Source organism: Malus sylvestris, chromosome 9 (genome assembly GCF_916048215.2).
Source record: "Malus sylvestris chromosome 9, drMalSylv7.2, whole genome shotgun sequence".
Classification (NCBI taxonomy): domain Eukaryota; kingdom Viridiplantae; phylum Streptophyta; class Magnoliopsida; order Rosales; family Rosaceae; genus Malus; species Malus sylvestris.
The window spans coordinates 30,720,761-30,737,811 of NC_062268.1; the positions used below are offsets into that span (position 1 = coordinate 30,720,761).

General features: G+C 36.1%; 1 protein-coding gene across 1 annotated transcript; it reads left to right on the top strand.

Annotated features, from left to right (window-relative positions):
- The first annotated feature begins 230 nt into the window (after positions 1-230).
- Positions 231-8,936, top strand: LOC126583775 (plastidic glucose transporter 4). Its single transcript, XM_050248291.1, has 14 exons — positions 231-526; positions 798-1,074; positions 3,985-4,099; positions 4,332-4,399; positions 4,927-5,059; positions 5,144-5,243; positions 5,336-5,448; positions 6,172-6,265; positions 6,414-6,567; positions 6,643-6,789; positions 6,885-6,958; positions 7,530-7,618; positions 7,718-7,832; positions 8,516-8,936. Exons 2-14 carry the CDS (start codon positions 804-806, stop codon positions 8,696-8,698), a joined length of 1,656 nt encoding a protein of 551 aa, XP_050104248.1. The 5' UTR covers positions 231-526; positions 798-803; the 3' UTR covers positions 8,699-8,936.
- Positions 8,937-17,051: the final 8,115 nt, after the last annotated feature.

The window sequence follows — 17,051 nt, forward strand, 5'->3', positions numbered from 1 at the left end:
AACTATGCTATATAATTAACATTTCATAATAATATGATCTGAAATAATTACAAGAGGTGCAAAATACAATTATAATATAGTACAAATGATACATTTTTTTGTTGACTAAAGCGATCTAAAATTAAATTTTAATCGTTGAATAGGTCAAAATCAATTATCCACAACGTATTGATCAATATCAATTAAATACTGACAACAAATATAAACCACAGACTAAAAATATCAGTTCAGCAACTATGAACTGAAAAGAAATAGCTTGCCAAATTTGAGGGGAAAAGACAAAAAAAAAATAATAATATCAGAAATGGGAAAGTAGTGGTAGTGTAACGGTGTTGAATTCTTCACCCGCTTTGTTGTTTTTGGAGGCAAACTGCTTTGTACGTAAATTGTGCCACCACCTTTTTACAATTCACCTTCTGCCGACTTCACGATACTCTCTCACAAAGAACCCAGTTTCAAAGCAGAGCATCACAGATTCGTCGATCGCTTTCTGGGTTTTGCTCATCATACGCTCGATTTCAATCTGGTAATTATTACAGATCATTCAAATAATGGCATTGGTACAATTCATTTACCAGCAATATTGCTTAGTTTCTGATCGATTTCTTGAAATTTTTTTTATGCTCTGTTCTACTTGTTCTTCAACGACTTTGCCGTACTTTTTATAATTTCTGCGCTGAAATAGGTTATAAATCACATCTGATTTGGATTTTGAGTGTTATGCTGTAACATTTTAATGGGTTTTGGTTATTTTGACTTTTTGGTAATGGGGTAATTAATCACTCACGATTTACCAGGTAAAAATGCAAGCGTCAACCCATGGTTCAGTAAATGGGAAGTTGGGGTTTGACGTGCAAAACCAAAAAAGGGTATTGGGTTTTGGAGAATTGAGGAACCGAACAAGTACAGGGCGGAGGAATCTATGCATTGCAGAGAGGAGAACTTGCTGTGGTGGATTGAGCCTCCGTTCTGCGGCGCAGGTGACGGGAGCCAAGCTTTCAGGTCTTAGAATGGGGTCTGATGGGATTTCCATGGCCACTTTGAAAGCCAGATCAGTCCAGGCTCAGGCTTCTGGTTTGTCAATCATGCTTATTCGTTTTCTCTTTTACGTGCATTGTTTTTACTTTTGATCACCATTTGAGAGTATATGCTACCTTTTGAGGCAAACTCTAACCCATGGCCTAAAACCTGTAATTCCTCTTCTATTCCCCCTAAGACATCTTCAACCCTTGGTCTAAAACCTAAAAGTTTTAGCCTAGAAAATTTAGGTTTTAATCCAGAAACAACTTTTCTATTTCAATCCTTCTGGTCTAAAATTTTAGCTCAAGATTATTAAAGAATAAATTTAGACTAATTTTTTTTCTTAAAGTAACTTTTTTAAAATAAAAAAATTATGTAAACTATCCTAATTTAGTTTTATGAACATTTTAACCTAAAAATATTTAGATTCTGACAAATACTAAAAAATCACTAACCAACACCATGAAACTCGTTAAACACTATAAAAAATATGAAACAAATAAAAGATTTTTTTTTAATTACTTTAGCCGTTAGATTTAAATTTGGACTGTTAATTTTTTTTTTACCGTTAAATCTCATCAAATTAGATCTTAACCGTTGGATTTAATGAATTTATAAATATAAAATTAAATAAAATATATAGATATGGTGGGCCAGCCCCACTAATCCTGGGCTAAATTTAGCTTTCATTTGAGTTTTAGATTTTAGGCCACATTTTAGCCTTGGGTTGGGTTGGGTTTTGGGAGAGAATAGAAGTGGAAATTTAAGTTTTAGCCTAGGGTTGGAGAAGGCCTAATTCATTCCAACCCAAGTTCTAATTTGGACCTAAAACCTAAAACCTAAAAAAAGGTTAGATTTAGGCTAGGATTTAGATCAAGATTAGTGGTGGAGCCCCCACCCACATGGGTGTATCTTCCACTTGTCTGCTAATAAAATTGAGCCCAATGACACTTTTGGTTGATCAACAGCTCACATTCAAATAGGATGTTGGTTATCCAACGATTCACATTTAATTTAATTAATATTTTTGTTTTATATTTATAAATTTATTGAATCCAACGACTGAGATCGAATATGATCAAATCTAACGGTAAAAAAAGATCTAATGGCCCAAATTTAAATTGAACGGTTAAAATAATTATAAAAAATTATTTAACTCAAAATTCACCCAAAAACTCTATAAATACCTATATATTTGTTGAAACATCCACACAAAACTCACTTTTCTCCTACAATTTTTCCAATTTTTCTTTCTACCATCTTCCAAAACCATGTGTTTGCTCACGTGTCTTGTGTTTATACATCTCTATCATGTGTTTCATATTCTTCTATAGTGTTTCATGAGTTTCATGTGTTGGTTTAGTGATTTTTCAATGTTTATCGGAATTTAAATATTTTTAGGTTAAAATGTTCATAAAATTAATTTAGGATAGTCTACATAATTTTTTTAAAGTTAATTAAAAAACAATTAGCCCAAATTCATTCTTCAATAATCTGGAAATAAAATTTTAGGTCAGAAGGGTTGGAGCAGCTATTTTTGGGTTAAACCCTAAATTTTATGGGCTAAAAATTTTAGATTTTAGGCCAAGTGTTGGAGATTGTTTGATAATAACTTTAGATCACCTTTTTTTTTTTTTGTCAAGCGAGATCTCAAAATTGGTATTGTTGCCTCTGTCATTAGTAACTGCTTAGACCATCTCCAATGGTTGGGCTAAAAATCAAATATTTTAGCCCGGAAAATTTAGCTTTTAGCCCAGAAACAGTTTTCTGCTCCAACCGTTATGGCCTAACATTTTACCTGGGATTATTAAATAATGAACTTAGACTATTTTTTTTGTTAAATTAAATTTTTTTTTAAAATAATAAATATGTAGACTATCGTAAATTAATTTATGAACATTTAATCTAAAAAAAATTAAATTCCGATAAATATTGAAAAATCACTAAATTTTCCACAAAGCAAGCCTTCAACTTTCACCAATCTTTCAACCCTGGGTGAATTTTGAGTTAAATATTTTTTTTAATTATTTTAGCCGTTGGATTTAAATTTGGGCCGTTAGATTTTTTTTTTACCGTTAGATTTGATTATATTCGATCTCAGTCGTTGGATTTAATAATATATAAATATAAAATAAAATAAAAATGAATCTAGGCCATTGGATTAACCAACGGCCTGTAGATCATGACCGTTGGATGGAACTAGCCATTGGAGGTGCTACGGAATGTGGCCTATAGGCCCACGTGGGCGGGGCACTCGCTGTCTGAGGCGCCGCGCGACGCGTGAGTTGGGCGAGTGGGTGGGCTGCGTTTGGCGCACAAACGCTCCTTTTCACTCTGTTTGGTGGAGCCCTCTCCAATTTCTGGGTTAAATTTTGGGGAGAATCTGGCCTTGGTTTAGCATTTAGCATTTAGCCCAAATTTTCACTTTGGGTTGGATTGGGTTTGAGGGGAAATTTTGAGGGGTAATTTGGCTTTTAGCCCACCATTGGAGTTGGTCTTAGTAATGTATATAACTTTCTTGGTTAGCTTAAACTGTAGCCTCATTTTATTGTTTGACTGGGAGGAGGAGGATATCATTCATTAGAACTGTTACATTCTTTACAAAAGGATGCGTAAGCTGTAACAGCCGTTTTTTTTTTGACAATTTTGGCAACTTGGGTTAATATATTTACGTGGGATTGGTCTACTAAAGTTTTATCGAAAAAACTGAGTACTAAATCTGTAGTTCTATTGCTTATGCTCATTCGACGAAAAATTCATTTTCCACATCATAGAACTGTCTCTATGTAACTAATATTTTTAGTCAATCTGGATGCTTCTTTGATGATGTTTAATTAGGATTTTTAGCATTATCCCTGGAATGTATCAGTTTTCTAGGGGTCAATAACCAGATCCAATACCTAACCCGGGCATTATGCTTTGAAATTTGATTTATATTGTTCTTACTAGTATTATAAAATGCAGATGGGGACGTTGAGAATCTTATACCCTCCAAGCCTCAGGGGAAGTCTTCTGGAACAGTATTGCCGTATGTTGGTGTTGCTTGTCTTGGAGCTATTTTGTTTGGTTATCATCTGGGGTACGGTTTAACTTGATTACTAAAAGAAATGTTCCTTGATTTGTTCTGGATTTCTCTATACTTAATGAGTCATTTAGGTTTTATCAAGTAAAGATATTGTTTTTCAGTCGGTCACAGGATGTGCTAGTCCTGAGAGGTCTTGTTATATCTCTTTCTACAGTAGTTCCGCAAATCAGCGTATAACTTGATAGTGTCTGAGGCCTAGTGTGGCATCTGTCTGTATTTTCTGCAGGGTGGTAAATGGTGCTCTTGAGTACCTTTCAATTGATCTTGGTATTGCGGAAAATGCAGTATTGCAAGGCAAGTCCACTATTTGGTCGTTTAAATATGTGAATAACAGCTTGAATCAAGTAATGGTAAAGTTTCCTTGTTTGTCATCTTATCTTAGTGTGTCACGAAACAAATTTGCACCATTTTCCTATTGCTTGAGGACTACATTTCCAAATTAAGAAAGGAATATATTATCTAGTACTATCATCATTTTGTAAATGAATTGTTTTAGCTATGCTATAGACTCGGTAAGAGGTCGCACTTGGTGCGATGGCAAGTGCCTTCGCCCATAAGCGGTAGGTCTCGGGTTCGAGACTTGGGAGCAGCCTCTCCATAAATAGGGGTAAGGCTAGCCGACATTCACCTCTCCCAGACCCTGCGTAAAGCAGGAGCCTTGTGCACTGGGTACGACCTTTTATGCTATAGACTCGGTGCATTAACTTAAGTGCAACAATATAATGTCGCCTCAACTACAGATTTCGGGATTGTTTTGCTTATGCTATTTTCTCCCATGATTGTTTAGTTCATTGTTATACCAATATACATCTCTTTTGCAGGGTGGGTGGTTAGCACACTTCTAGCAGGTGCCACAGTTGGATCTTTAACTGGTGGATCATTGGCTGACAAGTTCGGCAGAACTAAGGCTTTTCAACTAAATGCAATTCCGCTAGCAATTGGAGCATTTTTGTGGTCTGTCTACTGCCAACGAGTATAAGGTTGTGATCAGTGATATGAATATTGGAAATTAATAAATAGACTTGTTAAATATTTCAGTGCCACAGCCCAGAGTGTGCAAACGATGATAGTTGGCCGCTTACTTGCTGGCATTGGAATTGGCATCACATCTGCTATTGTTCCACTTTATATATCTGAGGTACTATTTTTGTTTATATATTCCCACCCTCAATCTGTTGGCATTTGGCATTGTAAATGTACCACTTACCAACCATATTTTCTAATGTTCAGATCTCTCCAACTGAAATTCGTGGTACCCTTGGATCTATAAATCAGCTTTTTATATGTATTGGGATTCTTGTAGCAATGGTGGCTGGATTACCATTAGCAGCAAATCCCTTATGGTATTTCATCATTGCATCTTTTCTTTTCTTTTAAGCGGTTTTGTTTATGTGTGGGCACAGACATATGTGGATGTGTTGTTTGTGTGCGAACGCGTGCATGTTCACGCTAAAGCACATGTATTCGTAAACGTCGCTCTGTCCGAATGAAATTTGACATTATCAAGAAAGAGAGGAAGTACAAATCTTAGGTAATAACAGGCTCCGATTTGGATACTTATCCTCTGTTATAAATGAAGAGTACATAGATTGTTCACTTTTGAGTCTGATATATAATTTTCTGGTAAAGAGCCCCTCTGCTGAAGCCAGAAACCAGTAGAGAAATAGAAAATTCTTCTTATTCAAATGGGCTAAAATAAAAGTCTAACTTGTTGGATTTTTTAAATTTGGTTGGCAACTCTGATCTTATGTTTCCGGGGCTAATCTAACCTCCTCGCTAGATTGATCCATCAATTTTCTAGACACAATCTTAGTTACTTTACTCCATTTTCAGAATCTTGTGATCTCAGAAGGATATTCTCCTGGCAGAGGACGAATATCTTCAGTGTATACTAAATCATTGTGCCTTCAACTGGCAAAAAGTGAATATATAAAACCCTGTTTATGAACTTTGGTAGTACTGTTCTTTGACGGGGAGCAGTAGTATAAGTCTTCTTGATCTTTAAATGTCAGTTATCTCTCTCTCTCTCTCTCTCTCTCTTTTTACTCTATTATTTATTTTATCAGGTGGAGAACGATGTTTGGTATTGCAGTAGTACCATCTGTTCTTTTGGCATTAGGAATGGTTGTTTCACCAGAAAGTCCAAGATGGCTTTTCCAGGTTTTCAACACAGTTTGATCAAACATCTGCACAGATGTTAGATCTTCTTTTTCATTGCATTCTCTTTAGCTGTTAAGTTTGATTTGATTTTCCTTTCATGATTATTTTCGATGAAAATGCTAAGCGCTTTTTTTTTTTTTTTTTGCAGCAAGGAAAATTTTCTGAAGCTGAAAAAGCTATAAAAACGCTATTTGGAAAGGAAAGAGTTACCGAGGTTATGGATGACTTGAGATCAGCAGCCCAAGGTTCTGTTGAACCTGAAGCGGGCTGGTTTGATTTGTTTAGTAGCCGCTATTGGAAAGGTTTGCCTAAATTTCACAGGAGTGGTGCTTGAGATGTGATGCGTTATTTTTCTCTGCTGACATGTCTTTATGCAGTTGTTAGTGTGGGCGTGTCACTTTTCTTCTTACAACAGATGGCTGGGATAAATGCTGCGGTCTATTATTCTACTTCTGTCTTCCGCAGTGCTGGCATTACATCTGACGTTGCAGCAAGTGCTCTGGTTGGATTAGCAAATGTCTTTGGTTTGGCTCTTACTATCTTTATTCTTGAAGTTTGGAAAAAGAAATATATATTTGCCATGGTATGTTCTCTAGAACCAAAAATTGTCTCATTTCAGGCACAGCTATTGCATCCTCATTGATGGACAAACAGGGCAGGAAGAGTCTTCTACTCGGAAGCTTCGGTGGGATGGTAGGGTTATTTTATTATCAATCTCTCTCTTTGCTTGACGTAAATGAATAGTACATTGTGGGTTGGCCAGCCAGACCATTTTAGCAATTTGAGACTAGTGGCTGCAAGAAAGCTATGAATGTATCCGGGGCTTGTAGGGTTCTGTACTCGGATAAGTAGAAGGATTGCAATTAGATCACATTGATTGCATCACTTTTAAATGATTATAGGTATTTTGTCTGCAGTCTGCACTAACCCAAGTGCACTACGTGTGTGCCCTACAGTTTCAGGTTCATTGTCTGCATACATAGCAAGCAATGAGATCACACTGTTATGTCATGAGGCCTTGAAATTTTATTTACTTAGAAAATTCGAGGGAAAATGGGACACGCGGTTTTTCCTCTATGTCCTGTAAACTGAACTTAAGTGGCTTCGTCAGTAGGTGGTGTTTGCAACAAAATAATTTTCATGGTCCAAATATATTCAGAAAACACTTTTACTATGCTGCTTTAACTGAATTATGATGAATCATTTTACGTTCTTTGTTTCTTTCTTATGTATACCGAGAACTCTTTCTTTTTTATTTGTTAAGGCTGCTTCGATGTTGCTGCTTTCGTTGTCCTTTACATGGAAAGCCCTGGCTCCATATTCTGCCCCCCTTTCTGTCACTGGAACTTTTCTGTAAGTTAGAGGCTTCCACTAATAGATAGATCTCCGCACTCTTTTCCCGTTTCAAATTTAATTTCCTATCTAACCATGGTTTTCATTTTGTATTACCAGCTATGTATTGTCCTTTGCACTTGGCGCTGGCCCTGTGCCTGCTCTTCTTCTACCAGAGATTTTTGCTTCAAGAATCAGAGCAAAAGCAGTTTCTTTGTCTTTGGGCATGCACTGGGTAAGTGGCTGTAGACACTGAAATTTCACTTGATACTATTTTGTATACGTATTCTTGTTTCATTGGACACAGAATTTTCGTGTATACATTGGTGTTAGGAAATATGTTATTACGATAGACGCTCCAAGCACCCCCGGACGATCCTCGCAAAGTGGGGAGCCTTGTTGGCTTCAGGTTGCCCTTTTTTTAGTGGTATTAGGAAAGTCTTATTTGTTTGTTTATTTCAACAGCTTATTGGTAATAGTTGATTCCCTATGGACTAAGATTTTCGATTAATTACCTCATCATGGCTTTTATTTATAATTCAGATGGAGAAAGCAAGACAAATTATTGGATAATTAAATTGTCCAAACCAAAAGAACTTGATTGCAAAAGGATATTGATTTCGCTTTTAAATGACTGTTATTGTCTGGACCTGCATTCGGAATGCATATTTCTGTGCCTATCTGTGTGTAGATTAGATACTAGGTACATATCTGCATGTGTGTAAACCTTTGCGTGTTTTCTGCGGAATGAAAATGAATGAAGAAACTGATATCATGCAACCGAAAGAAAAAAAGATGCGTATCATGCTCACATTGATTATTTGGTTTGCGCAAGAATACGTTGGATGTGCTTTTTATTCTTCATTGATTCACCTCTCTTGTCTCATATATTAACTGAGTGTTTATATGTTTCATCAGATTTCAAACTTCGTCATAGGCCTCTATTTCTTGAGCTTTGTAACTAAGTTTGGAATCGGCAGAGTGTATTTTGGATTCGCTGGCGTCTGTCTTCTGGCTGTCTTGTACATAGCTGGTAATATCGTTGAAACGAAAGGGCGTTCACTGGAGGAAATAGAGCGCGCTCTTAGCGTTGTCACTTGATTATGATATGATTCAAACTGGATAAGAAAAAACACTGACACCATCGCCTCCTTCTCATGCTATGCGGACTAGTTCATTCCCACCTCTCGAAGTCTTGTATTTAGAGACTGAACCTTGATTGTAACCAGATAAAATGTTGCGTCTGTGGATTTCCATAGCTGTAATGCACTACCACCTCGGTGATGAGGGCTATGTGAAATTGTGAATAATATATGTTAGTTTCTACCAGGAATTTTGACACTCTTGTTCGTAATTGTCAAATTTTTAGATCCTTCTTAATTTTTGTCCTTTGATCTTTTTGAATTTATTCGATCCAACAGTCGGAAATTGAGAGAATGTGTGGGAAGTAAAAAGAGGTTTGTGGAGAGTCTTAACCCATACCTTAAAACATGTAAAGAAATGTTTGTCTTGGTATCGGATGAGGAGAGGCCGTTTGGTATTTTTATTTTTTGACCAAAAATTGCTTCCCTTCAAAGTTAAACAATAAAAAAGAGTTGGGTATTTGTTTATTTTAAAAACAATGACCTCCAGTTTAAAAGCAACATGTTTTCATAAAAAGAGTAGCAGAGGCTTCAACGAATATTTTCAATTCCTATAATACACCCATTAATTTTTTTAAATGACATTATGTAACCTTCTACACACATTTTACCCCTTGGTAAACGAAATGACCACCATGAACTACCGTTACAATCCCTAATCTAACACCACCGCTACCATCACCACCATCGTAACCACACCACTGCCATTGCCACTACTATCGTTGCCACTACCACCGCCGCCATCGTTTTTTTACCACCTCCACCGCCATCGTTACCACCACCGCCACCGTTGCTGCCACTGCCACCACCACCATAACCACAATTGCCACCACGACGACCACCACTACAACTCCCAGTACCGTTGTCGTCGCCCTTACCACCATTGTTACCTTAACCTTTACACCCTAACCACCACACCCCACTATTGACAGCACCACCGTACCCCCACCTGTCGCTGCATCACCACTGCCACCGCCACCACCATTACCACCGATGTCATCGCCAAATTTGCTACCACTCTAACTACCATATCCATTTTTGTCATTATATACAATTACATCATTTTTAAAAATACAGTTTACCAAACGTTCAGCTGCTTTATTTTACCAATGATTATTCTTAAAGCACAACAAAAACAATTTTTTTAATAAAAAAAAAAAACGCAATAATCCCAAACGGACCCTTAGTATGGAATGACGAGGGATAAGTTTTTTTATGTGATTCAGTGTGCAAGTTATCATTAATTTTTTTCATTCAAGATTCACTAAATCTAATAAATTATTCAATCTAAGATAATCCTAGACGACAAAGGTGTAGATGTTCATACAATGAATACTACGTTGAGGACATACTTTAAACTTGGAACGACCGGACCAAGTGACCGTCCGGTTAAAGACACATCAAGGGGGTCTAGGGGGTGATTGATGGGCCAAAATACGGGGCGTGTGTGTATTGGGTGAACTAGTTTTGTATCAGGACCATTGAGTGATCCAATCTTCCAGACCTGCAAATTTGTTATATTTTGATTGCTAATAACAATTTGAAAACAAGCCACTTAATATTAGGGTCTAGTTGTATTATTATTCACTTGTAAGTGAGGGATATGTTCGAATTTTACGAATGACGAGCATGATTTCAATTTATTTGCTTAATGTAAATATATGGTTGTATACAAATTTTATTTTAAAAAAAATCCAACATAAATAAATAACAAAACAAGAAGGCATATTTGTCAGTTTGCCCCCCATGTATAAAGATATCAATTTCTATCACCATAAGAATATAAAGGTCTTGAGTGAGTAGAAGGATTCCTTGTGCAACCAACCATTTCTTCTTCAGGTATCACTCTAATGCTTTTATGGTAGTGATTAGGTCCTTCAGTTAAGTATATGGAGTTAATTCCTACATTTGGTATCAGAGCCAACTTAACTGCTGCTAATCCTATTTGTGTTTCTCGTACAACGTTGTTGTGAGATCATGCATCTCATGTTATTTTAAATGTTTCCTTGATTTTATATGCATACATAACTGGTGATGAAAACTTATTGAATGTCAACGTTCTTGTCCAAAGAAAGAATGTATGAATTGTTGAAGTTTTGATCAGTGTATAACATCATGTTGATCAGGCCATATACTTGTCCAAAGACTTGATGTACTTGCATGAAAAGATCCTGTAATGATGGGTGTACAATAAAGAATGAATGGTTGCTTATAGATTTACCTAAAGGTACGATATGAGCATGCGTTTAAACGATTTTAATGTTTCCATGTCTTCTTTAGTGAATACCTCATCTATGAACTTGTCCTCCATTGAACCTTTGAGTGGAGGGAATTTCAAGAAATGGAAGCAAGACATTGAGATCGTGCTAGGACTAATGGATCTCAATTTGGCATTAAGAGAGGATGAACCAGCACTACTGGATGAAAACTCAACTGCTGATCAAAGGCTTAAGTTTGAGAAATGGGAGAAAGCCAACAGAATGTCCTTGATGGTAATGAAAATAACGATGGGTGAGACAGTCAGGGGTGGAATCATAGCCTGTGACAAAGCGACTTTCTAGATGCAGTGAGCGCCAAGTTCAGGGAGTCCGAGAAGGCAGAAATGGGTGATTTGATGACTACATTCACCACTCTCAAACTTGATGAGAATAAGTTTGTGAGGGAGCATATTCTCAAGCTGGTAGAGACTGGTGCAAAGCTAAAAGATTTGGAAGTTCCAATTGATGATGCCTTCATTGTTCACATGGCGCTCAATTCTCTACCACCAAAATTTGATCAGTTGAATACATCCTACAACACAGAGAAGGAGAAGTGGACATTGGATGAGTTGATCTCCATTTGTGCTCAAGAGGAAGCAAGAATTAGGAGGAATGAGATTTATGGCACCGTAAACTTGGTGCAGGCTAACAAAGGAAAAAGGGCTACATATTATCCTGGTCAGGTCTCTAAGCTTGACCCTAATTACACTACTACTGCCATGTATGCATCCTCCTCAAAGGGACCCGTGACACATAAGGACATGGACAAATCTTGTTGAAATCCCTCCAAATTCTTGGTGATTTGACACTGGTTGTTCGGTTCATATCACCAATTCATTGTAGGGGTTTACAAGAAGAAATACTACAAGAAGTGAAGATGTTCAAGTTTTATGTGGGCAATGGGAATAAAGTTGAAGTGGAAGCAATAGGCGACCTCAAACTTGGGCTTTCTAGTGGTTTTATTTTGGAATTATGTAATCTTCTTTATGTACCTTCTATAAGAATGAGTTTAATTTCTGCTTCTCAACTTGTGAAATCCGGCTTTGCTTTTGTTGGTGACAATGAAAATCTTAATATTTTCTTGAAAAATAATCAATCAAATGTTCTTGGAATTTGTCTCTTAATGAGTGATCTTTGGCAAGTGTTTTGTATTGTTTTAAATGAGATGTATTGTATGAATGTCAAGGCTTCAATGCCAAGAAAGAGATTGTTTTTAAATGAGAGTTCTTCTGTGCTTTGGTATAGAAGACTTGGCCACACTCTAGGGCTAGAATGGACCGTCTGGTTAAAGATGAGATTTTGCCAAAATTGAATTTCAATGACTTAGTGAATTGTATTGATTGTTGCAAAGGGAAATTGACAAATCTGAAAAAGAAAGGTTCGATTAGAAGTCAAAAGTTTTTAGAGATCATCCATACGGATGTCTGTGGACCTTTTCCCACTAAAACTCTTTGTGGAAATGTTTACTTTGTGACTTTTATCGATGACTATTCACGGTACACATACCTCTATTTAATCTCTAAGAAATCTTCAATCATGGATTGTTTTAAAAATTTTAAAACTGAAGTAGAGAACCAATTTGTCCATTAAAGTGTTAAGGTCAGATAGAGGAGGGAAATACTATGGCAGGTATGTTGAGACAGGTCAAGCTAAAGGGCCATTGGCATTGGTCTTGGAAAAATGTGGAATAATTGCTTAGTATACGAATCCGGGCACACCACAGCAAAATGGTGTGGCGGAAAAGAGAAACATGACTCTTAAAGAAATGGTTCGAAGCATGATGTCACGAACAAAGCTTCCTTAATTTATGTGGGGGGAAGCCCTTAAAATGGCAAATTATATTTTGAACCGTGTTCCCACAAAGGCAGTATTGAAGACTCCATATGAATTATGGACGGGACGCAAATCGAGTCTCAACCATTTGCATGCCTCGGGTTGTGCAGCTGAAGCTAGGATGTATAATCCCATGGAGAAGAAATTAGACTCGAGAACATTTACGTGTTATTTAGTGGGATTCCCTGAAAGATCCAAGAGATTTAGGTTTTACACTCCAAGCCTTCCTCACAAAATTATCGAAACTGGTCTAGCTAAGTTTATAAAGGATAATGATGAGATTCAAGAGTCAAACACTGTTAGAGGGAGCTCATGGTTTGAGGAAATAGGTGATGTGTTGCTAGAGAAAAGAATTGAGATTTTGTTTAATAATGAAGCACTGGATGACGTGCATGTGCATGGCAATCTAGAAACCACAGATCAGCCACAATCAATGATTGAGTTCCAACTTGATGATTTTGTTCAACCAACATATGAAAATGTCAAGACCGAAACGGCCGAATCCTCATCACAAACTGGAAACCAACCAATTGAGAGTCAAGCCACTGTTGAGAAAAGATTGTTGCCACCGAGAACAAAAAGGTCAGCTATACCTGATGATTACTTGGTGTATCTCTAGAAGATTGAGATAAATGAAGTCATAATTGATGATCCAATGACTTATGATCATGCCATGCAATCTGAGCAATCAGAATTATGGAAGAATGCAATGTTGGAAGAAATGAATTCCATGCAAGTTGATGGGGTTTGGACTTTGGTAAATGCACTTGAAGATTGGCAGCAAATGGATCTTTAAGACAGAAAGATTCATCTGACAAGATTGAAAGATATAAGGCACGACTAGTAGCAAAAGGTTTTACACAAGCTGAAGGAATCGATTATGCAGAAACTTTTTCTCCAGTGTCAACTAAAGACAGTTTCAGAATCATTCTTGCATTGGTTGCACATTATGACTTGGAGCTTCACCAAATGGATGTGAAAACGGCATTTCTTAATGGAGATTTGGAGGAGAACATCTATATGGAACAACCACTTGGTTTCATAAAAGAAGGGCAAGAGAAAATGGTGTGTAAGTTGAACAAATCTATATATGGATTGAAGCAAGTATCCTGACAGTGGTTCTTAAAGTTTGACGAGAAGATGACTGCTTTTGGATTTACTAAAAACAAGATTGATGATTGCATATTACTTGAAAGTGTGTGGTTCAAGGTACATTTTCCTTATCTTATATGTAGATGACATTCTCCTTGCTAGTAACTGTATCAATTTGTTGATTCAGACAAAAGCCTTGCTGTCTAAAACCTTTAAGATGAAAGATATGGGAAATGCTTCATTTGTTCTCGGGATAGAAATCACAAGAGATAGATAAAAAAAGTTTACTTGGAATTTCTCAGAAGTCGTACATTGATAAGGTACTACAACGGTTCAACATGCAAAATTGCTCAAGTGGTGAAGTGCCTATGGGAAAGGGAGATAGACTGAACAAGTCACAATGTCCTAAAAATGACTTGGAAAAACTCAGTATGACATCAAAGCCTTATGCATCATTGATTGGAAGTATAATGTATGCTCAGGTTTGCACAAGGCCTAACCTAGCCTTTGCAATAAGTGTATTAAAGAGATACCAATCGAATCCAGAAGAACAACATTGGATTGCAGCGAAGAAAATGTTGAGGTATTTACAGAGGACCAAGTCATTCATGCTGACATACAAAAGAGTACAAGACTTGGAACTCAAGGGATATGTTGATTCAGACTTTGCAGGTTGCGTGGATGATAAAAAATCAACGAGTGGGTACATATTCTTTCTTACTGGTGCAGCTGTTTCATGGAGAAGTGCCAAACAAAAGGCATTAGCTACTTCAACTATGGAAGTTGAGTTCATAGCCCTATTTGAAGCAACTAAGAAGGGAATGTGGCTGAAAAATCTCATATCATTTATGAGAATAGTGAACACTATTTCAAAACCTCTAACTGTGTATTGCGACAACAAAGCAGCATTATTCTTTTCCAGAAACAATAAAAAGTCTGAAGCCACTCGGTTGATGGATGTCAAATACCTATCAGGGAAGGAACATGTAAAGAAATGAGAGATCTCTGTAGAACACATTGATACAAAGCTGATGTTGGCAGATCCTTTAACTATGTCGCTGGTTGTGGGAGTGTTTAAAGAACGAGCATGGGAGTGATGACAACTTGGGTTCCACTAAAGTGTGAGAGTAACAACCTGATATGTATTTTACTTTTATTCAATTTACTTGCTTTAAGTTTGTCATTGCTAAATGTATGAGGTTTTAATTTATGACTTGCAATAAAATGTCTTATCTCTGTTCCAAAGAACATTTGATTGAGTTTTGTTATGCAGGAAAATGGAAAAAAAAATCCAGTGATTGAAGATGGCAAACCACTTTCAACCAATAAAGGTAAACAGGGTAAATGGGAATGAAATGGGGTATGCATCAAGAACCGTGTTTAGAATGTGCATAATGTATGTCTTCGTATACAGTATGAATTTGTGGATTGTAGTTTCAAGGTGAATGCAACATTATTGTATGCATTATTTCCTGAGATTCAAACTCCAAATGATTATTGGTCAATGTGTATAAGATGCTAGTTGCATAGAACTCAAGTGGTCACTGATGAATGAAGTTATGTAGTACATGAAATTTCGAAACCACAACTAGTCAGCGTCCATGCGAGAGAATGTAGGAATCTTATGTGGACTTAACTACTTGTGATAAATGTGGAATTACATGTGGATAATACAACTTCAATAAGACTTTGATACGTGGATAACTAACATCCTATCATTATGGAAACACATTCGAAATGTTTGGGATGCAACTGCCCTCCAGTACTAACCTTTTTTTCTGCTAAACTTGATACAACGGGACAATAACCAACTCACCCACTATAGATAGGAGTTGGCAGCCGTTGTTTCTTTATATATAGGAGTTCCCTGCTCACCAAGAAATTATTCTGCGAACATAGGGTTCTATCACCATAAGAATATAAAAGGTCTTGAGTGAGTAGAAGGATTCCTTGTGCAACCAACCATGTCTGTCTTCTTTAGATATCACTCTAATGCTTTCATGGTAGTGATTAGGTCATTCAATTAAGTATATGGAGTTAATTCCTACACAAATACCTCAAACATAAAAACTCTGAATAGTCTTTTAGTACTACGGTCTAGTAGTATTCTTCTTCACTTGTAAGTGAGAGGTCTCAGGTTCAATTATCGCCAAAGACTAATTTAAACCATATTATTACTAGCTCATTGTGAGGCTTAAAAAATGAGAATTTATCAAATATAACAAAAAATTAACCTTTAATTTCACAAATGTCAGTTTTTATAAAAACTTTCAAATATATCTAAAATTCCACTTAAATAGACACAAATACTCTCAGTTTATATGAATAACTAATTGTTAGCTAAAAAACTTATTGTGCTATAATCAAGTGATGCTCTGAACAATATTTTCTTTTTTTTTCTTTTCCAAACGAAGAACAAAGGTTTCTCTCAATTTTTTATTTTAATAAAATAATCAAAGAAACCTTGTGATTCTTAAATCTTTCTTCATATATGTAATATAGCACGAAAAAATAAATACAAAAAGGACTTTTTCATAATTCCAAGCTGCCCTTCAAGTACCGATATTACATACTAGCTTTTTACAGTATTAAGAAAAGCATAAATGTTGAGCAAGACAAAAATTAAGGAAATTAACCAACAAAATTCTCATGCTAATTAATTAGTTTTTACCACAAAGAAAAATAAAGTTGACAGAAACCTTTGTTCTTCGTTTGGAAAAGAAACGAAAAAAAAAAAAAGAAAATATTATTGAGAGCAACACTTGATTATTGTACAAGAAATTTTTTTAATTAGTATAAATGATATCATTTGTTTTAAAAAAACAAAAAACTAGTTATTCATATAAACTGAGGGTATTTATGACTATATAAGTGGAATTTTGATGTATTTGAAAGTTTTTATAAAAAAAAACCAACATTTTTGAAAGAGAAGTGTTATTAGCATTCCAAAAATCTCATTCTACACTCCTCACAAGTGTATTTTTTTTTCCAATATAGAAAATTTGGGATGTAGAATAAAATTTTTGAAATGCTAATAACATTTTTTTTTGAAATTACAGACTAATTTTGGGCTATAATTGATATGTACCCAAAAAGACTCTAAATAAGTCGGGTGGTTCAAGTACTCGG